This window comes from Rattus rattus, chromosome 11, assembly GCF_011064425.1.
Source record: "Rattus rattus isolate New Zealand chromosome 11, Rrattus_CSIRO_v1, whole genome shotgun sequence".
Taxonomy (NCBI): domain Eukaryota; kingdom Metazoa; phylum Chordata; class Mammalia; order Rodentia; family Muridae; genus Rattus; species Rattus rattus.
The window spans coordinates 97,295,394-97,319,090 of record NC_046164.1 but is presented as its reverse complement, the minus strand read 5'-3'; the positions used below and the strand labels follow the sequence as shown (position 1 = coordinate 97,319,090).

At 41.3% G+C, this 23,697-nt stretch overlaps 1 protein-coding gene and 1 pseudogene across 2 annotated transcripts in view; one reads left to right on the top strand and one right to left on the bottom strand.

Moving 5' to 3' along the window:
• The window catches only part of Rtn4 (reticulon 4), a 46,804-nt gene extending 37,659 nt beyond the window's left edge, over nucleotides 1–9,145 (bottom strand). Inside the window, exon 1 of one of the 2 annotated variants that reach the window (XM_032916246.1) lies at nucleotides 8,350–9,145. In XM_032916246.1, coding sequence (XP_032772137.1) covers nucleotides 8,350–8,869 — 520 coding nt within the window. In that variant the 5' untranslated portion in view covers nucleotides 8,870–9,145. The remainder of the gene's footprint in view (nucleotides 1–8,349) is intronic. The other variant, XM_032916248.1, reaches the window with a different exon arrangement.
• On the top strand, nucleotides 8,889–20,197 carry LOC116912060 (annotated as a pseudogene).
• Nucleotides 20,198–23,697: the final 3,500 nt, after the last annotated feature.

Genomic DNA, 23,697 nt, shown 5'->3' with positions numbered 1-23,697 from the left:
ACTACAGACATGTATGGCCCTGGGAAGCTATTTTCTAGTTTTCCTCCTCAGTCCCTCATTCATAAAACAACATATTAGCATTTATCTCAAACTGCTACAGAAGGGGAAACAAATTTTAGTCTAAAATTACCCAAGAGTATTGCTTGTTTTGAAAAACATCTGTTGATGTTAGCATAGTCATTTTTTTGTAAATTCATTTTTGCAAATGAATAACTATAATTTGGGAGACTGTGTTAAGTAAAAAGATGTAACATTCTGCATTTCTGAGGAAGTTTACACATACACTAATTAAGTTTATAAAAAGGGGGAAATGGCGTTCTTTTCTGAGAACGCCAAGCTTTACCAAATGAAACAAAAGCTATGTGTGTCTACATTGAATAAGCTCTGATCTCAAAAAAATTAAAAAATTTAAATTTTAAATCATTAACTTCATTTGTGCTAGTGTGAGCAGATAACATATCATAGTACATATGATTATATATAAAGACAACTATATTTATATGAAAATGTTATTTTAAAATATGCTAAAGAGGAAACCACAACTTTTCTAGTAAGTCATTCCATTCTACTGCCACCAAACTAATATTACTCGGGGGCAGGCGGAGGGAAGGAAAGGCTATCCATTCTCTTGGTTAAAAACATTTAAAAGCTCCCACTTGTTCATTTCATATCAAACCTTGACTAAAATAATGTTCTCTGTAAAATGGTCTCAATGTATCCCAGTTCTTCCAGTATCATATGTGTTGGCCAAATGTAATTTTCTCCAGTATATCTGAATGTCAGCATCTATGAAATCTCAAATCACATAGCCAGGTAATGACAAAGCTACAGAATTTTAACTTGCCTATCCTTATAATCAGCACTTGTTTTCATTTACCCCCAGTGAAATTGACAGAACTGATTGTTCAAGAAAAGCATCACATCACTGCATTTTCTTAGCAGAATCCAAATATGCATCCACAACTTCAGTACAGTTTATTCTTAACTCTACATACATTTACAAGGACCAGTTTCCAAATGGAAGTCTACTAATGAGAATTTATTCTTTTTAAGTCCATTACTTTAAAAAGTAAAACTAAAATGTTAATTTTTAATGTATTACTGCAATTTGTTGTTTATTACAATCTCAATACTGTTTTCTTTGACACATTCATTTTAAAGATTTACCTACCAAAAATATAATTGATGAATTAATTCAGAATGGGCACACATTTCTAGGAAGAAAGTGAACTTATCAAGGGTATAAGCCAGATACAAAGATAACACATAAAACTCAAACTGCATTTCCATATAATAGGAACAAATATAGGGGAAAATGAAACCACTTGAGATATCTCACTATATAGGCCTGCCTCCTGAGTGCTAGGATTAAAGGCCTGCACCATTACACCTGGCTTAGAAAAAAATAAGTATCATTTGTAACAGCAAAAACGACCTAAAATGCTTAGTACAAACCTAACAAGAGATAGACAAAATTTCTGTCTTGTATCAGCAGACATGTCAATGTTCATGAATTCAGAGCCAGGAAATAGTTCTCTATGGGCTCAGAGTGGAAAGCCCAAACACTGTCCTTGTCTGTGCCTTTTCAAAAGCTGTCCTGTGGTGAACAAGACTTAGAAAATATCAGTGTCATCCTCTACAGAGATCATACATACTCACTTTACAGTATAAAAACCACCACAGCTGCAGAGAATACTGAACCTGAAGCTACTGTTGGTAGCTACCATAAGTCCTTTCTGTTTTGAGTAGGCAGCATCTTGTCTCCTTAGCCAGCTAACTTACCCCATATCCTATTAAGCAAAATTTACTTCAAAATAGAGCTTAATATGAACATAGCAACTAATACATTTAACATTTAAACATCTAGATGAAAACAGCAATTTTGGAGTAGACAAAGATGTTTTAGCACACACTAAATAAACATCACCTATAAAAAGAAAAGGTAAATTAAGACTTAAAAATTGAGCTAGACATGGTGACACAGGCCTTTATATCCCAGCAACTGGGAGGCAGAGGGAGCCAGATCTCTCAGAGTTCAAGGCCAGCCAGGTCCAGGAGACTGTCTCAATAAATAAATTTTAAAAATATAAAAACATAAAATCAAAGTAAGTCATCAATAAAATTAACAAGCAAACTACAAAGGAGGAGAATGCAATCACAAATACCTAGGCAAAAATGTATCCAATGTAGAACTACAAAATCAGTCAGAGACATATTACCAAACAATGGGCAAATTTCTAGAATACTTCACTAAAGACCATAATCAGACAAGTAACTGGTCATTACAAATATCTACATTAAAATCATGATGGGAAGGTACTACAGACCACTAAAATGATTAAAATTAACAAGACTGTTACTATCCAATCTTGGAGAGAATGCAGAGCCACCCAGGTGCTGCCAGAGTGCTCATCCTGGAGAACAGTGTGGTCGCAATACTCAATATTTACCCAGAGAACGTACCTACAAAGAAATCTATAAAATGTTAACATTCTTCTGTTCAAAATAACCAAAAACATGTCCAACAAAAGGTGAGTGAGCATACTGTGGTACATATATATAATATATCACATATATTACCATAGAATGCCACTCAGGATTAAAATTTTTTAAAAAATGAGTCCTTGAAAATATCATTGGTATATATCAAAAATATCATACTTGAATGCAAATAGCTGGACACAAAAACAAAGTTCTGTGTCATGTCCTACTCCTGTAATGCTCCATAACAACAAACAACAACGAGAACAATATATAGCCAAGAAAAATAGTAGTTGGGAAGGCATTAAAGTGGAGGTATGAGGCAATGTCCAAAAGGAACTGTAGACCTGACCAATGAGGACTCAAGAGCTTTCTGGAATAACAAATAAATTCTACATTTCCACAGCAAAAGCATGAACATCTGCCAAAATTTAAGATCTATGCATTCTATAATATATAAATTATCTTTTAAATATTTAACATATGTATTTTTACTTATGCAGGTGAGTATTTTGCCTACTGTATGCATAGGCATGTGCATGCATTGCCTAAACTGGAATTATAGACCCAACATTTCAGAGATGCAGCTTTTAGCACAGAAGTACAGAGAAAACCATTTTAATTTTTCAACAGAAAAATGGTTTTGGAAATCTTTCTTTTTTAGTCTATCTATGATCTGTGGGAACTAAATAGCTAAACAACTATACAATCCAGTACTTCAAATGTTACATACTGAGCAAAATACTAATGTTCATACTTAAACCCATAATATCAGGGTGATGAGATGGCCAAGTACAGCAGCCTCACATACAGGTGAGGAGAAAACCAACTCCACACAGCTGTCTGTTGACTTCCCACATTCTCATATCCACATCATGCATGTGCATGTATATGAGTAAGTGTGCACACAACCAGACACATAGATAAAATAAATAAAGCCATATATCACAAAAAGTATCTTATAAATCTATACATTAAAAAAGTTTGTTTTTTATTAATGGATACTAATAAAAATACATATTATTAGTTCTAAAATATATCAGTTATCTAAGACTAACTCATAAATATAACCTACTAATTTCTAACAGAAGCATCCAGATTAATAAATTTTAAAATCAGTAAAAAATTATATACACATAAATATCCAGATGGAAAAACCCTATCATGAAGTATTTTATTTAAAACCTTCAGTAATTAAAACAACTTTGTCCTTGTATATAGACAACAGAGCAGAACAGAGGATATTTCCATTTTTAATGGTTAAAAAGAGTATTAAATAAATGGAGTTAAAGCATGAAAATTACATTAAACCTTACACTTCAGAATAAACTAAGCAGCAACCAAATCAAAGATTATTAAAATAAAATCATAAAAGCACTAACAGTAAAAAAAAAAAATCACTTTTTGAAACGATAAATCTATCCAAAAAATGAATGTACATAAAAGTATACTCTGTAGTCAGAACACAAATAAATGATCAAGAAAACGTGCTAAAAAGCTAATCACCTGGGCTGAAGTGGCTCTGCAGTTATGAGCACTGGCTGCTCTGCTCTTTCAAAGGCCTGGAGTTTGATTCCCAGCACCCACATAGGAGCTCAAAACTGTTAACTCCAGTTTCAAGGGCTCCCATGCCTTCTTCTGGCCTCTGTGCATTCAAGTTATGCACAGGTAAACACACAGGCAAAGCAACCATACATATAAAATAATTTTGTAGAAGAACGTTTAAGCTAGCCTATGTAAACAAGTGATCCTGCAGCCATAAAATCAAAACTCAAAACGGGTGAAGGCAGTGATTAGTAAGAAAAAAATATCTTAGCAACCAAAGCCTATAGAAGTATTTACAAATGTAAATTATAATTACTTGCTAAACTATTTACCAGCTTGCCAATGTACTGTTGATAAAGACTTAAGAAAGAATTGGTTCTTTGAACCCAATGTTGCTGGAAGCATGAGCTGTACCTCCTCTCTGTAGGGCACTATGCATCAACGTTGTCGATGCAATCAAGCTCCTTTAGAACTAGAAATCTTGCCTGGATGGATTTATTCTACAATCCTACAGTGAATCCATCAGCATTCATCTCCAATGAAATAATACATAAAGGTGTTCACAGCAACAGTTTGCAACAGAAAAAGCTAATCTATATAACTACCAGAGCAGAAGTAATTAAATACAGTCCTCTTATTCATGAGATGCTCTTTTTTAAAACTATTGTCAATGGACGCCTGAAACTGGAATAGTATTCAACTCCATATATACTATTCTTTTCCTATACCACACACCTAGGATAAAGTTTAGATAAACTATTCTTGCACTTTGGGGTCATTATTAAGTGAAATAAAGGTCATCGATTCTCCATCAACCAGGAGTAATGAAATTCATGAAGTGAAATCAGATGTAAGAGGACTAATATGCTATATATCTATGGAATTCTCTGTGTATCTATTTGTTTTGCTTGATTAATTGGGATATTTGGGTAGCAGTGTTTTTTCCAATGCTAGAAATCAAACTCCTATCTTGGTATCCTTGAGGCAATGCTCTACAATTGAGCCATATCCTCAGGACCTCTGCAGACATTTTGGTACAAAATGAAAAGGCATTATGGCATTACTTCAGTACTGTTTGAAAATACTATATAGAGCACTTGGTTCCATGTAGCTACATCAATAGATAATCTTTAAGAAGTGGGGATCACAAGTAAGCCTGTCTGTCCAAGCCTATAATTCCAGATACTCAATAAGCTGAGGCAGAAGGATCCCAAGTCACAAAATAAATTAACTTACATTAATATGATAAGTGGGGAGGTTGGAATAAGTGACTCAGTCAGTAGTAGCTTTACCATAGAACAAGAGGCCATCAATTCAACATCCAGACAAAAAGAAACCAACCTACTGGGAAGTAATAATCTGGCTTCTAATTCCAGGAAGAATAAAGGAGACAGTTCCAGTAGAACCCAAGTTTCTCACAAGATGATGGCTTTAAAAGGCCAAGACTGGCTCCTACCTTCTCCGTCCCTGTCTCACCACATAATTGTGGTCCTCTAGTCCAGGCTCTCACCACTGTGACAATATCTACAAGGTTTTTACCACAGCCAAGCTGGTGCCAATGCCATACCTTGAAGCCACCAGAACCAGAAGCTTGATAAATCTTTTAAAGCTAAACAAAACAGACTAGCCCGCTTATAAAATCTCATTATCAAGCAGGACACCAACATCTAAAAGACTGTACTCAACAAAAAAGATGCCCTCTTCTTGTTCCTGGCACCTGCGCACTACAATGTGTCTAAAGATCAGCTTAGTCATCGTAATTGATGTCTGTACTTTCCTGAAATGTGTTAGTTTCCTTAGAACAACAACGAACCGTTCCTTCTAGAAAAATGGTCATCAAATGAAAGGTACAGGGCTCAATACATTACAATGGAGAGACTGTATGATAGTCGGGAAAACTATAACTTATTAACTAAAGGATATCAGAGTTAGGGAAAACTGAATGTAAATAGCAGGGTTGAACACACAGTTGCTAGGGATCTACACCCTTTTCCAGTTGTCTATTCCGACCATGCACACAGTGCTTTCACCTTTGTCTTTATTCTAATCCTCTCCCTCTGAGGATTAGAATACTAAATTTTTGCTCCAAAATCACTAATTATTCAAGTAGCATATTCCTAAAATAACTATTTTTTTTAAGCCATTCTTTTTACCACGACCCAAGAGGTTCCTAATTACCAGACCTCCTGCCTCTGCACTCTGCGTAGGTTTTCTTTACTAATTTAGTTAATAAACAAGCTCATTCCTACCTCAGGGTCTTTGCACTAGGAATTCCTTTAGATTTTTTTCTCTGCAGCTCAAACCTTAAGTTCGTTTTCCTATTATCAAGCAACCTTAGGAAGGGTCCACACATATTTCGGCTATCCTCATAATACCATCATTTTTAGTTCTTTGTGTGCTTATTTTGTGTATTACTCCTAGGAGGGGAGCATGAGTCTTGCTCACTGCCACACCTTGGAAGCTCAGAACAGTGCTTCGTAAAGTGTCCTAGGTAATCAATAACAGGGATCAGCCAATAAACAAATTTTTCAGTGCATTAAGAAATCTAAAGCACTGAGATGATTTAAGTATCAATGACCACAACTCACGATTCTTGTATTCAATAAAAGGAATAAAGCTTCCAAATAAATACAACCAGTACTGAATTCCTGAGTAAACACTATTCCTCTTTTGTCTCTAAATTTTGTCAATATTTCTAAATCTTCTAAAATTTGTCGATATTTCAAGAAAATGCTGAAGCTGCCTGAGTCCCTTCAATGTTCAAAGGACAACACTATTTTCTTGTTTCTATGAAAGTACAAAAAAAGAAAAGTATTGTTTGGCCAATCATGTTTCCAGTTTAAAATTTTAATACTTTATTTTTTCTACTTTAGTTTCCCTCAAAAAAAGGAAAAGAAAAAAAATTAAAAATCAAGGTAGTCTTCTTTACCTTCTAAATTCTTTACTGTAGGAACTGAATAGTGTCTTTGAGTATGTCCATAATGAGTTGTTACCCAGAAAACTGCTATTGGCTCATTATCCCCATTGTTAAAGAGTTAATTGTAATAAAAAAAGATAGTGTGAGCTCAGGGTGATACTATTTTTCTTAAAAAATGAAACCTCCCAGACCTGGAATGCTGTGAAATTTTCCCAGCAGGCAGTTATACCGCTTAAATTTTTTTTACCTTAATTTACAAAAAGGAAAAAAAAAAAGACTTGTTAGCAAGACACTTTGTCCCAAAGCAGTAAGTTACTTAGGATGCATTCTCGTTCTCTATCAAATTCGATTTTTTTTTCCTTTCCAAAATAAAAAGGGCAATAAAGCTATGTATAATGTTCAATGTATTTTGTCAATCTAAATCATACACTTATAAAAACTAATAAGTCTAACCAATACATGAAACCTTTGTCCTAAAACATTTATGTCTCAGGATAAATCTACCACAAGTTCAACCAATTCCTGACCAGGAATCCACAGGTTTACCCCTTTTTAAGGTCAACTATTTTGCCTTTTCTCTAAGAGTCAATCGCAATGTATTTAAAAACGGAGATGTGCTTTAAATTTGGCAACTTCTTTTACAGCACAACGGAGGCCCTGGAGAACTATGCCTCATCGGAACACAATGCCCAGATCTCGTTTCTCTGGCTGGTGTAGGAGTCTCCACATTAAACCCAAATGAGATGGGCGGTGGTAGAACTTCACCAAAAGTCTCTCCTTCCCAATTCTCCTGGAACCACGCCACTGGAGGCGCTCGCTCCCCCTTCACCGCAGTTGGGTCACAGTATAGACATTAGCAGCTCGGCCAGTTCACCACCAGCAAGGGGAGAAACCGGGTATCACCGCAGGGAGGCAAGCCCTAAAAAAAACTGTAGAGTGGTCGACAAACGCCCATCCTTTAAATAAAAGGATTAGGGAGTCACAGCTTTCCCATTCCCACCTCCAAGCCAAGTCCAGCCCAGCCCAGCCCAGCCCAGCCCAGCCCAGCCCAGTTCAACCTAGCCTAGCCCAGCCCAGCCCAAGGAATCCACCATCCTAGTTCTTCGACACACACCTAGCTGCTGATAAGTGATAACTTCGGAAGAGTGATGGAATGGGAACCAGAAGGAAGAACTAGGGACTTGGCTGGGTTGCACGTGCTCCCCGAAACCCTGACAGACAATGAAGGCACCCGGGCTTCCGCGGCCGCCCCACCCTTCTGCCCGCCTCCCGCCTGTGGGGGCGCCATCGCCCAGCCGCTCCTAGACAAAGCTCTAGGGTCTCAAGCAGCCCTGCCCGTCCGTCCCCCACCTTCCCAGGCCAAGACACAAAAAGACGGAGGGGCGTAACGCGCAAGCCGCACTCACCCACTGAGCCCTGAGCCCCTGCGCTTGGGCGCGGCTGGCGTGGAAGGGGGCGCGGCGGGCTCCGCCAGGGGGGCCTCGCGCCGGCTGGCGGCGGAGGCGGGGGGCCTCGCCGAGGCTCGTCGTCCTCCGGGAGCTTGGAGGGCAGGACTGCGGCAGCGGGCGGCAGGGATGGCGCGGGCGCCGCGGGGCTGCGTTCCCAGGATGGCTGCCTCTCAGGGGCGGCAGGGGGCGCGGCCGGCAGCGGCCCGCGGGGCGCGGGGGGCACCGAGTCGCTGCTGAAGTCCAGCAGCGGCGCGGCGGCGGCGGGCGGCACCGCAGCTGCGGACAGCGGGGCTGCGGGCTTCCTCTCCAGCACCTCCAGTTCCTCTAGGTCCTCGTCCTCCTCCTCCTCGTCCTCATCCTCCTCCTCGTCCTCCTCGTCCTCGGGCTCCGTCACGAACTGGTACTTGAAGGCGGGCGGAGGCCGGGGCGGGCTGTCCGTGGACGAGGAGACCAGCGACGACTGGTCTATGTCTTCCATGGCTGGCGGGTCGCCGACGATGCTGCAGCTACTGCCGCCGCAGGGCCGCTTCTCCTCAGAGTCGCGGGCGGTTGTGGGGGTTGGGCAAGACTGGCAGGGGCCAGGCAGGCCGAGTCGTGCCGAGCCGAGCCGAGCCGAAGAACCTGCAGAGGCGACGGCTCCCGGAACAATGAGACTGCTCCTCCTGCCTTCGCGATCGAGATGTGCCACCCGCCCTGTCCCAGGCTGCAGCCGCCGCCGCCCAGACGAGCAATGGAGAGAGGCCAGCAGACTCTCCGCCCAGTTTGGCGTGACTCACCTTCCCGGCAGGGGAGGGCTGCCTGGCGCGGGAGACAGAGAGCCAATAGGCTGCAGAATTGAGAAAATGGACCACGGACTTGTCCAATAGAAATAGGACATAGGCGGGGCCTGCCGCACTTCCTCTCCACTGTTGGCGGCATTCGGAGGGCGGGGTTTGGAGCTGGGATCCACCTCCACCTAGTGTGGATGGGGAATGGGGTGGGGACTTGGCCTTGCCTACAGCGGGATTTTAGTCTACCGTACTGCGAAAGGGGGCGGGCTGCGGCCTCAGGATTTGGAGTTTTCCAACAAGCCTGCGGAAGGGCGTTATCCTGGGGATCTAAGAGTGGAAAGTTTCCACCCCGAAAAGAAAAAAAAAAAAAAAAAACCAGTGGAGAAAGGTACTAACAAGACTGAATTAGGCCTTACGGATTTTTTTAAATAAAAGACTTATTTTCACACAAACTCCCAACTCATAACTACCACCATCTCGAAAGGAAAAAGAAAAACAACACATTTTTGACACTTTCAAGTTCACTCCCTTTCTAGACTGTAGGTCTGGAATGAGATAGGCAAACGATCTGGAGCTCTGGGCTCACTGTTAAAATGCTTTTGGCCTTGCCTTCTGCTGGACTTTAGAAGTGCAAGGAGAATGAGTCACCAGAAAGGGAGAGGGGGAAGGAACGTTGAAATAGATGCCTTGGAAGGCAAAATTGGTTCCCTACTTTTCGGTCACCTTAGGCTGATGAGTCAACATCTCGGATGACTCAGGCTTCCTAGGAGTCAGGAAGCCCTACACTCACTGGTATGATATGCTGGAATGGCATGTCCTTTTCCCCCCCAAAGCTGCACTTTAAAGAAAATGGTAGAAGAACATAGAAAATTTTGCTCCAAAGGTTCAGAGAGTCCTTTTATCTTTCTGATATACCTTTCAAAAATACTAGCGGCGTTGGAGGCCTGGAGAGAGGACTGACGGCTCTCCAATTGTTCAGTTTACATGTGCACCGTCAAGTACTGGAGCGACTTGCTGCTTTTAGCTCCTCCTGAGCACTGAAATGAGGTGTGCTGTGTAACTAAAACACACACCACATCCCCGGAATTTATAAGAAATGTTCAACTTCTGCTTCACATTGGTCTTATGTTGGCATCGGTAATATTTTGGATATTGTGGGCTGAGTACAATATATTATCAATTTCACTTGTACTCTTTTTGAAGCAGCTCGTAAAAACTTTTAATTGCATTTTCTAATAACTAAGATATTTGATTGCCATGTATTTTGTTGGTTTTTAAGCAAATTCTTAATCCCAACAAATTTATGTTTAAGTTTCAAGAAGGAATTTGGTGGGATGGATATTGGTGAGAGTTGCTGGAGAAATGTCTCAGCAATATCTCTAACAGGACCTGAGTTCTGTTCCCAGCAGCCAAGCCGTTCATAGGCATTTTAACTTCAGTTATAGGGGTTCTTTCACTCTCTAATGGCCTCCTCTGGAATCTGTACACATGTGTCAGGCCGGCGTGAATGTACGCGCGCGCGCGCGCACACACACACACACACACACACACACACACACACACACACGCCTTTTAAAACACTTCAAAAATGTAGTCAGACTAGAAAGATAGCTAGTTAAAAGAACTTACGCTCTCTCAGAAAGCCCAAGTTTGAGTCTCAAGACCCACAAGGTGATTTCTAACTCTCCATAACTCCAGTTCCAGAAATACAAAACCCTGTTATTTCTTCTTCAGGAGCCAGGAACCTGCATGGTGCATCACATATACACAGCATAACATGCATACACATTCTGATAATATTCATTCTGGAAGACAAGAGACACCTAACTATCCCAGCATAGTGCTATTCTCTCAAAAACGTGATTTCATCCTGGAGCCAATATATGGTCATGAAAAATAATGGGTGAGTTGTTTTAAACCACTGCCTTTTTTAGGTAATTCATTACACAGCAGAAGTTTCTTTTAATATCATCTATTTTGTGTTTGCATTTTATGTTTTATTGGTTTATACAAAAATAGGCATTAGGTACGTACTCTATACCAGCAGCAAACAAAGCAGATACAAAGCATGTTTATACCAGTTCAGGTAAAGGGTCACTACTCAGAAGAATAGGCTGATCCAGTTCTATAATATTGATACTATTGCAAAACACTTAATTACTACCTAAACTCATATGTGGAACAGTCTAAGTTTGCTCTGTATCATGTATGCTCCTTGAAAGAGTTAAAGGACCAGAGAGGAGTATATATATATATATATATATATATATATATATATATATATATATGAAGATCTGAACTTCAGAGTATGTTCACCCATACTTGGAAAATATGAAAGATGGGTTCCAGACAACCTGTTTAAAAAGCTTTCTGCCACAGCTCTTTCACCTACTGAAAAGGACTTGCCTATTTTCAAATGCACTGCTGTGTTATATGCCATCTTTCCACTGAAAAAATAAAAACACTGAAACATAATTTTGGCTTAAGTGGAAGTTTTAACAGCCTCCTGCATGATTTTCCCTATCACTCACTGGTTTTAGGTTCCATATGGTGTAACATTTTATGAAATGTAGCTTTGAAATCCTGGTTAATTAATGTCTTGGCTCAAAGTGCATTCATTCACTAATAAGAGTAAAAGCAGAAGTGAGATCAGTCTCTTTAGCCATGTTAGTAATTAGTCTTGGACCTAAAATAAAAATTTAAGTCATGAAAAGGAATCCCACCATTCAAATAACCAGGGACTGCCTATTTACATATGAATAAAACTACAGAAGAATTCCTGCTATGATGCATGAAGATTTGCCAACTTCCCTGTGACAATCCACCTGTGCTAAACGTTGTGTGTAATCACCAGGAACATCAATGGAGCTCATATAAGGGTTGGGTTGCAAGGAAAGCAGTTACTGAGCCATTTGAACAAATTGGATGCTGATACTGTCTGTTTCCAGCAGACTAAAGGGCCCAGAGATATGCTAACAGAATATCACCGTTCCTAGCTATTGTTGAGATCTGGAACTCCTATTTCAGTATCAGCAGCAGTTGTAAAGACAGCGCTGCTCCAGTGGCTGCTGAAGCCCTCAGTGGTCTGTTTGCCACCCAGAACAGGGATGTTAGTTGCTACAGAAACACAAATGAGTTCACCAAAGAGGATCTTCCAACTCTGGATAGTAAAGGTCAGACCTCCATTACATAGTACAAAATCCACACATGGTAAGGAAAGAAGACCTCTACCTAATTGATATGTTCTGCCCCATGTGTCTCCTGGGAAGCCTAAGAAGATGACCTATAAGGCATGTTTCTATGGGCAGATCTGAACAGAAGTCTTCCTGATGGCTAGCCATCATGTGACCATTCTGGGGGACCTGGATATAACCCAATATAACTGATAGTAGTGAGGCAGGAAACATGGTATTCTTTTAAGTGAACCAGGGCAGAATTGGATGCCTGGCTTGCTCAGTAACGTGGGGTACCAGACCCCACATAGGGCCATTTATCAATAGTTACCACTGCTCCTGCTGAAGCAGGAAAGGGCCTTCAACTGCTGTTTTGCTCAATGGTAAAAAGACATCCCAATTACAACTCCTGGCTTGACTACCTGCTCAGGCATAGGTCCCTGGTCATGAACACCTTCCAGGCCCCCATTCTGCTTCCTGAAGTAATAGACTCCAATTATTGCCTGGTAGAAGCCATCCTGAATATGTCCTGAGTGCCAGCAAGTTTGTGCCCAGACCTGTGCATCCATTTCCTCCTCGAGTTTCTTTCCTAGTTCTTCTTGAACAAGAACTTGTAATGGGCATCTGGTTCTGCAGTCCAGCAAGCGAACCAGAGAACGGAAGCAGCAAAACAAAGCCTGTTTGCGTTTAACCAGCCCTAGGAAAAGTCAAACTGTCTCCACAAGAAGCCAGAAAAACCTGAGGAGCAGCTTCCAGCCTTCTCCAAACTTCCAACGACGTCATAACTACAGATTCCAGAAGAGGTTACAATAGTATAAGAACAGCTTAGGCTTTCCGAGGCTAAAGGTAAGAAGGAGGTACAGACCATGTTCTTGAAGACTATGCTAGGTGGGGTCTCACTCATTCCCCTCTGGGAGGCCACAGGGAGCAAGTAGTGTATGCTGTGAAAACACTGGACCTACCCACCAAGATTTTGAATGTTTGTCAGGCTGTTGGGTCAGGAAGCCCCTCCCAGGGATGTCTCCTTCAGGTCCAGCTGCTTTTTTTCTGAAGCAGGCTCAGGTAAAGCAGTTGAGGCCCAAGGATACATGGCATGGTCAGCCCTTTGAAAGTCTGATGCCAACTTTTCAGTTTTGCCAGTTTCTCATCCTTCCTTCTTCCCAGGCTTCCTTCTCCCCTCGCCTTTCTTTTCTTCCTTTTCCTGCCCCTCTTTCTCTTTTGCTCTAGGGCCTCTCTTCCTCTTCCCCACTCCCCTCTCTCATCCTTTTCATACATAGGTAATAGCTGTGCAAGAAGCTATAACTTACAAAGCTTTCTGGGGAATGTATTTGTTCATAAACAAACTCTGTCTTTGTTTCAGAGTAAAGAGAGAATGTGACATAGATGCACAGTGGAACTGCACATAGCTGTAAAGAAAAGTGAAATGGCATTTTCTGGGAAACGGGTGGAACTGGACATCACGAAGTGAAATAAGCCAGATGCAGAACACAAAGAGTGTCTGTCTCTCAGATGGGAAACCTAACTGCAGAATTACATGCATGTTGGGGGCATGTTTATCTAGGCATGTTTGCCAGTCACAAAACTACAGAGCAGATTATGAGAGAGGAAGAGATGTTAAGGGAAGCAAGGGAAAGCAATGGCAATATGTATTAGGGTTTTACTGCTGTGAACAGACACCATGACCAAGGCAAGTCTTATGAGGACAACATTTCATTGGAGCTGGCTTACAAGTTCAGAGGTCCAGTCCATTATCATCAAGGCGGGAACAGGGCAGCATCCAGACAGGCATGGTGCAGGCAGAGCTGAGAGTTCTACATCTTCATCTGAAGACTGCTAGCAGAATACTGGCACCCAGGCACAGGGTGAGGGTCTTAAAGCCCACACCCACAAGGACATACCTACTCCCTAAGCCAACCATATACAAAGTTTCACATAATAGAATACACATATAGGAAGAGAGAAGAGAGGCTCAGGAGGAAGGAAGCTTGGGACTGAGCAAGGGGTGAGAGATACATAGTATAACAACACATACGTACAAAGACGCCATGGTGAAACCTAGTACTTCACATACTCACCTAAATATTTAATTTAAAACCGATGAAAATAAAGAGCTAACTGGCAAGTAAAAGTCATAATTAAAACAGAGCCCATGGCTGGGGCTATAGTTCAGTTGATAGAGTGGGACCCTAACACACAGCGAGCCCTGGGTTTGAGACTTAGCACTACGTAAACTACAGGTGGCGGCAGACTTACCATCCTAGCAATCAGGAAAGCCAATCTTCTCCTAGAGGCCTTCAGATGAAGATGTAGAACTCTCAGTTCCTCCTGCACCATGCCTGCCTGGATGTAGCCATGTTCCCACCTTGATGGTAATGAACTGAACCTCAGAACCTGTAAGCCAGCTCCAATTAAATGTTCTCCTTACAAGAGTTGCCTTGATCATAGTGTCTGTTCACAGCAGTAAAACCCTAACTGAGACAGAAAGGCAGATATTTAAAGAGGAAGCACTAGCCCAAATGTCAGAAAAGAGTAAACCAGTAAAACTTCAAGACCTCAAGCAAATGGGAAGAGTGAGAGAAATGATTAAAGATAAACTAGGAAGTTACTTAGGTGTCAAAGAAGGGATTCAAATGCCATTATACAAAGTAGAAGAATTATCTCTAAAGAGCTACCAAAGGTCTTCAAGCAAAATGGTAAAATGACCTTATTGATAATTTACAAGTAATACTGATAAAGGATGGGTTTGGGCGCTAGAGTGAGGAAGGGAATATTAAAGATGCAATTGTAATGTTTTAAATAAGTGCCCCATAGCTTTGTTTAAATGCTGTAGTTTAAGTAGAAGATAATTACCATTTATACTTCAGGCAAAAGCTAATGAGAGCCTAGCCCAATAACATAGGAAATGAGAGGAAATAAAGTTGAAAAGTACTAAGAAGATGAATTCACAGAATTTGGTGACTAATAGAATGAAGGTCTGTTAGAAACGATGATTCAAAGATTTATACTTGGGTGACCAGATAAATTGCTGTTGCCTTTACCCAAGGAAAGTCAGGCGACATAGTACAGTTTAGATGAGTCATACTAGAGAGAATACAATGATCTAAGCCTTAAATACATTCAACTTAAGTTGACTATGGAACAATAGGTTATAAATAATCAGAAAGCTAGTTGGGAGATAGCTCAGTGGGGAAGATTTCTTGCTGTACAATCCTGTAGAGTCTCCAACATCCAAGAACAAAGCCCTGTTCAGGGATGGATGCTGGGGATAGGACTGCTGGACCTTTCGGACCTCTAGCCTCATCAAAAAAACAGGCTTGTCTCAAGGGAATGAGGAAGGAGTGATAGAGGAGGATAGCTACACCCACCATTGGGCTCTGCATAGGCACACACATGCATACATGGCATGCAACACACACACACACACACACACACACACACACACACACACACACACACACACCAGAAGAGGAGGAAGAGAGGGAAAGAAGGAAAGAGAGGGAAGGAGAAAGGAAATAGGGAAGGAGAAGGAAGGATGGACCAGAAAGCAATATAAAAATAGATCAGATTTAATATAAGGTTGCCTTAATTTGAGTTTTATTGCTGTGAAGAGACACCATAACCATGGCACCTCTTATAAAGGCATATATTTAATTGGGGCTGGCTTACAGTTTCAGGAGTTTAATCCTATATGCTGGAAGTACGGCAATGTGCCAGCAGACATGGTACTGGAAAAGGAGCTGAGAGTTCTACCTCTGGGTCTGCAGGCAGCAGAAGGATACTGTATAACAAACTAGGTATAGTTGGAACACAGGAGACCAGAAAGCCTTCCCCCACAGAGACATACCTCCTCCATCAAGGCCACGCCTCCTAACAGTGTCATTCCCAATGACCAAGCATTCAAACACATGAATCTATGGGGGTCATTCCTACCCAAACCACCACAGGGGTTTATTCTGGAAAACAGACACCTAAGTCTGTTAATTATGTTTCATGAATCAAAGTTTGGAAGCAAATATTGAGTTAGGGAAGGAAGAGCAAAGGCAGTTTATGCTACCTACAGGAGAAACAGACAAGAATGAATCCTTCAAAATGTCATAGTATTGCTTCAATCCTTACTTTCCTGAGCAAATTAAAACGAGCAAAAGGACTCCCCACCACAGGCACGGTGCTTAATTTAAAGAAAATAGTCTCTCTACCTTAAATATAAAACTCAGAACTAAAAATATTATTTCTGTAAGTGCTTAGTCTATTTAGCACTAAGTAATCCAGTGCATAAGAACAGCACCAACAATAAAAACCCACCCTGACCCTCACCCCACAGTAAGCTGGGAGCTCCAACTTCTTAGCCAACAAGTTGTGGAGTTAACCTGCTAGGCTCTTGCTTCTTTCTGTAAGTATCCATTAATGAAGACATAAACTACAACCAAAACCCAAGGAAATGGCTAATGAAATGGCTGAAAGCACAGGGGAACAGCTCGGCAGTAGAATGCTTGCCTAGCCGTGCCGGTTAGTTTTTGCTAACCTGACAAAGACTAGAGTCAACTGGGAAGAGGGAACCTCAGTTCAAGAATTGCTTTCACCACTCTAGCCCATGAGCATACGTGTGGAAACAACTTTTTGATTGCTAAATGATGTGGAGAGCCCATCCCCCGGTAAGCATGCCCCTCCTGGGCAAGTCATCCTAGGTCGATAAGCCAGGAAACTGAATTCCTCAATTCTTTAGTTCTTGATTCTGGGCTCCTGCCTGCTTGAGATCCTGCCCTGACTTCCCTCAGTGACGGAGTGTGAACAGTATATGTAAGTCAAAAAATACTTTTCTTCTCAATTTGGTTTTGGCCTGTGTTTCATCACAGCAACAGAAAGCAAACCAGAATGGTGGGCAGAATATGACCACATTGTGCTTTGAGGAGTTGGGACAGCTTTGGAACTTTGGGCTAGAAACATGGCTAGATGCTTTAAGCTGAGCTTCAAGGGCGATTCTGATAGGAGCCCGGAAGGCAGTAGTGCTGAGAGCAATGCAGACTGTAGGATCCTAGTTCAAAGGTTTCAGAGGGAAACAAAGACTTGAACAGAAATGGCTCTAGAGGCCGTTCCTAATAAATTGGCAAAGAATCTGCCTTCTTTCTTGTGTCTTAAGAACTTGCCTGAGGCGAAATTAAAAAAAATACAGGATTAATCTTTTGGCAAACGAAATTTCAAAGCAATATAATGTTAAGTCTGGGGAATGGTTGTTATATTAATAACTCTTATGCAGATTTATAATGAAAAGGAGCAAGAGAGATAGAAATACAAAATGTACAGTTTGGAGAAGAAAGGTCACCAGGAAGCTAATATTACAGTAAAGTACATGCTGAAAGGGAGGCTATAGTTGTTTAAAAAAAAAAAAGATGTGTCATGTTAAAGAGAGGCTTCCTGCTATGAACTAGAACAAGGGGAAAGGTGTCCAAGGTAAGAAAGGTGTCCCAGCTAAGAGAGCTAAGAAGAGCTTCTGGAAATAAACTACAACCAAAACCCAAATCAGAAGCTGATGCCTATGAGATCCAAGGGGGGGGAGTCCTTCCCTAGACTAAGCTGCACGTGGCAGTGTCATCCCTGAGGTACTTCATGCAAGAGTGAGGGTTGTGGTTCTTCCTCCACAGTTTGAGAGAGCCACTGATGCCAGGCACTGCTGGTGTCACCGTGAAAAGAAGGCCCCAAGAGACTGTTTATGAAGTTTATATCGTGGTAGAGACCCCAAGATGTTGGAGCTGCCAGAACCATAAAACATTTGCCAAGGAAAGCTGCACACAGGGAAGAAAACCAGCGAGAGGGAGAGATGTAAGCTACAGGCAGCAAATCAGAAGAGGCAGGGCCATCTAAACCCTTTGATACGAGACATGGAACTATAGGATTTGGAGTTTGCCCTGCTGGGTTTCAATCTTGCTTTGGGCTTTCTTTAAAAATGGGAATATACATATGTATATACATATATGTATACATGTATATATATGTATATATGTATACACACACACACACGCACACACACACACTTTGTGCTATTTATGTTGGAAGAGGGTAATTTTATCCTATAGTAGGTTAAAAGGTTAAAGTTAACAGAGAGTTTTGAGTCTCAAAAGAGACTTTAGACTTTTTCGTTTGTTTGGTTTGGTGTTCAGTTTTTCGAGACAAGGCTTCTTCTCTGTGTAACCCTGGCTGTCTTGGAACTCACTCTGTAAAACAGACTGGCCTTGAACTCAGAGATCTGAGATCCTGAGTCATGGGATTAAAGGCATGGGCCACCACTGCCCTGTGAGACTTTAGACTTTTAAATGGTTTTAAGACTGTGAAAGACTGTGGCCTTTTAAATTTGGACGAAATGCATTTTGTGTAATGATATAGCCATGAGCCTATGGAGATTGTGGAGTGGAATGTGGTGGCTTTAATGAAAATGTCCCCCATAGGCTCCCCATAGCATTTGAACGCTTGGTTCACAGTTGGTAATGCTGTTCACACAAGTCATAGGGAGGTACAGCCTTTCAGAAGAAGGGGCCAGATCATAGAGAATTTATAGTTTGCCCGACTTCAGATCTGCTGACTCTACTGCGTATTTGGGGTTGAAGATGTGCTGTCTCAGATTCCTGCTCCATTTGCCTATTCCCATGCCTCCTCTGCCTTTACAGGCTCACCATCTAGAATCGTAAGCCAGAATAAGCCTTTTCTTCTGTAAGTTGCCTTTGGTTACAGTGTTTTGTCACAGGACAGAAAAGTAACTACTACAGCAGCCCTGGGTTCAAACCTAAGTATCCCTAGCACACAAAAAGAAGTGGCTGGTAGAAAAGTTCCATTAAATTAAAAAAACTAAATAAGTAGAAGCCCTTGGTCCTGTGAAGACTCGTTTCCACAGTGTAGGGGAATGCCAGGGTGTTGAGGTGGGAGTGGGAGTGTGGGAAGGGGAGCATCCTCATAGAAGCCGGGGGAGAGGGAATGGGAGAGGGGGAACCAGGAAAGGGGATAACATTTGAAATGTAAATAAACTTTCCAATAAAAAAATACACAATGACACATTATATTTTTATATAATTTTAAAAAGAGGCATTCATGATGGTAGTGACCAACAGTTGTCTTAAGTAAATTTAAGGCCCACTCAACAGGAGGGGAAACAAGTCTAGTACCAGAAATGTAGCCAACTTCCTGAGGATAGTGAGGTCATGGATCTTAGAATGAGATAGGCTTCAAATTGGCAGTTCAGGAGCCTAGGCCTAAATCTCTGTTTCCAAGAATTGGGCAAGTCCAGGCCTCAGGAGCTGTCCAGTCACTTGGCCTGAGGCAAGGACAATGGGTCAGCAGCAGTTTCCAGAATTCCCTAGCAACAGTTTCCAGGCCCCCAAGCCCTAGCATTGGTTCTGGAATGTCCCTACAGATAAAGATAGAGGTCACCTACTCCTCCCCAGAAATCCCCCAATGTGCTTTAAATTGGGCCTGTGAGCTCACTTTGAGCACCTTTATCTCGGACGGCCCCAGCATGCTGGACTTGGGCAGAATAAAACTCTCTTTCCTTTTACATACTATTTGAGTCCAGGGTGTTCATTCTTTGGTGAATTATTTACTCATACAAGAAAAGAATTTACTACCCCCACTTTCCTAAACCAACACAGTTCCTTACTGCACTCTAAATTGTATCCTTACACCCACAGAGTGTAGCTACCAGCTCTCATCAAAGAATCCTCTCTGTTCAGCAAATGGAGACATCACAGAAAACCGGAACTGGACACAGGACAGAGATCAACGGATCATGAGGAGTCCAACCTCAACGGACGCATCTACATCACCATTCCTGCATCAGTGGCTCAGGGAGCATCTAAGAAGAAAGTACAAAGACTGTGAGAGCCAGCATGCCAGGAAGTCTGTAGGCCTGAACATTCCCAATATCAATAGAAATGCTCACACAAAATGGAGGCAACCTCATGGAGCTCCACCCCGGGCAAAGAACTATAGACAACTGATAACTGCTGAGAGAGGAAGAGTTAACCTTCCCCCAAAATAAGCGTCTTAATTCATTGTCCAATATAGTGGTGAGCCCTGAAACCACGTACACACAAACAACAAACACGGACTCAGCGGGCTGTGCTTATATATTTGGACATAGATATATACATACACTATGTGTGAGTAAAAAAATTCAGTAATCAGGGAAGAAGAGTCTATCAATTTGAGAGTGGGAGGAGCATGGAAAAAGTTGGAGGGAGGGGACTTGGGAGGAGCTAGAGAAGCAAAAGGGAAGAGAGTGATATAATTATGTTTAAAGTAAAACTAAAATACTTTTTAAAATTTAGGTTTACTTTATGAGCGAGCGTTCTGCCTGCAGGTATGTATGTACACCATATGCATGCCTGGTTCCCACCGACCTGAGGACAGGACATCAGATCCCCTAGAACTGGAGTTAAGGATGTTTGGGAGCCAACATATGGGTGCTGGGAATCAAACCCTGATTTTCTGAAAGGGCAGTCAGTGTTCCTAATGACCGACCGAACCATCTCTCCAGCCCAGAGTTTTTAAATCAGTTGATCAAGATTCCTCCAAACACTGCCTTTCCCAGGAAATCTCGGCATAGAAGTGTTATATCATCTGCCTCTGGGTTTTTTTTTTTTTTCCTTAAAGTTTATGCAGTACAACAATTATCGCCAACTTCACTGAGGTGACATCCACAACAAAATCCTCCTTTAAATGGAATTCAGTTGCTGAGCCAGCTCCAGCCTCCGCTTTCTTGTCAGTTCCAGGGGGCACAGCACTCCTGTAGGTGTCCATGTCTACTCCCTTCTTGTGAATCTTGCACGTTGCTCACTCTAAGGACCTTTGGGCTGAGGCCTGCCAGTCTCAGGACAGCTGTGGTGCAGGGTGGCACTCACTGCCTGTGGTTTTTAAAAAACTCATTTACTTTTACTATTAAAAGTTATTGTGGAGCTGGAGAGATGACTCAATGGCTAAGAGCACTTGTAGTTCTTGCAGAGGACCCAGGTTTGGGTCCTAGCACTCACATGACAGTTGAAAACTGTGCATAACTCAGGGAACCCAGTGTCCTCTTCTGACCTCCTTAGGCACTAATCACAGACACATGGCGTGAACAAAACACTCATACTTGTAAAAAAAAAAAAATTAAAAATCTTTAAAAATAAAAAAGCTACTTTGATTTAGAATTTCAATTTTATCCTACCTTTATTCATTATCCTGAGTAGGAATGTTTCCTTTCAAGTAGTAAAAGAAATGTAAATCACTTATGAATGACAAATGTTAGTTACTCTGATGAATTGAATATGGGTCAGCACGCATTTCCAGGCCAAACTGCCACAATGTCATTAAAGCAGTCCAGATGACAGACAGGATAAAGGCAAAGAGAATGAAGGAAAAATCACAGTGAATCTTGGAAGGCAAAAAAGCAAATGGAGACATTACTGGCTTTGCAGAATGAATGAAAGCACAGCTTAAATAACCTGGTGGGAGGGGGATAGCAACTAGGAACGAAACAGCTCCTGCTGTGATGCTGAGACAGAGTATGAAAAAGAGGAGTCCAGGTTCTCCCCACTGGAAAATGCAAAGTTAAAAATAAGTGACAGGTGAGGCTTGGACCTCTTCCTGTTAGCATCCCCTACACCACACCCTGCTCCCCTGCCATGCGTCCTTCCCAGTGGGGTGATTCCTATGGGGAGAAAATTGGCTCCAGAGAAATTTTTCACTTGAGTGGCATCTGTGGTACTGAAGGGGAGAAGCCTCCTTGGTTCAGTGTAGCATTCTGCGCCCTCTCCACAGAGTCCAGTCCACTGCTTTCAGTTTTGTACTCTGACACGTGAAACAAAGTATCATGAGATGTTTGACAAAAGCTTTCAATGAAAGCTAGAAATGAAACAAATGGACAACAAAAATTATACTAATATATGGACAAGAGCCCTATAATTAATATTTGAGATGATATTGCTTCAACGAACAGAAAAGCAAAAAAATGCAAAGTTAAAAATAAGAGACAAGCGCCGGAGAGATTACTCAGCAGTTAAGAGCACTGACTGCTCCTCCAGTGGTCCCGAGTTCAATTCCCAGTAACCACATGGTAGCTTATAATCATTTGGCATAGGATATGACGCCCTCTTCTGGTGTGTCTCACATACGTAAATAAATAAATAAATCTTTAAGAGAGCGAGACAAATTCATAAAACAAAACCAATTGTATGTCCATAGCAACACCATTCCCAACAAATAAAGAATCAAACCACCAAATACTCATCAGTGGCTAGGAAAATGGATTGCGACAATGGAGTAAACATCAGCTTCTAAAAGGAATACAATGCTACAAATGTTACAATATAGATGAACTTCAGAGACACTATGTTAAGTGAAAAAGCTGGGGCAGGACAAGAGCTACATAGTCTACCTATATAGCTACTTAAGGTAGTTTAATCCATAGAGACAAAAGGAATAATGAGGACTAGGGGCTAGTGGAAGGGAGGAATGGAGAATTTTAGTGATTACAGAGTTTCAATATGGGTGATATAAAAACTCTGGTGCTGGATAGTGGGAATGGTTGTACGAAAACACCTAGTGCTACTGCATTATACTCTTAGAAATGGTTGAAAGCAGGAATCAGAATTACTCATTATTACTTAGCCATTCCACAATGTATACATAGTTCAAAGTGAGTGTGTGTGTGTGTGTGTGTGTGTGTGTGTGTGTGTGTGTGTGTGTGTCTTATAAACTTAAGCAATGGGCTGGAGAGATGGCTCAGCAGTTAAGAGCTCTGGGTGCTCTTGCAGGGGACCTAGGTTTAATTCCCAGTACTCACATGGTAGCTTACAACGGTCTGTAACTCCAATTCTAGGCAAATCCAATGCCTTCTTCTGTCCTCCTTGGGCATGCACATGGTGCACAGATTATATATATATACAGCCAAAAACAAAACAAAACAAAAAAAAACAAAACCAAAAACCAAAACCAACCAAACAACAAAACCCATACACATAAAAATAAATGTAAAATTTAAAGTAAATTTTTACTTAAAAAATAAATAAGTAAAGCACATCATTAGATGAAGTATCAAATACTCTTAACAAAATTACAAATATCACTGAAAGGATGCAGATAGATTAAAACTGATTTCAAAATGCAGGTAAGCTATTCAATAAAGACAACATATGGCTAGGGAGATGACTGTGCAAGCATGAGGGCCTCAAGTCACCCTCCAGAATTCACTTGAAAGACAGCCATCTGCACAGGTCTGTAACCTCACACGGGAGACGAAGACACAGGAGGGTGACTGAGACATACTGGCCTCCCATCTAGCCATATTAGTGAGAGCTGGACTTTTGAGAAACCTTATTTTTAAAATAATATGTATTACT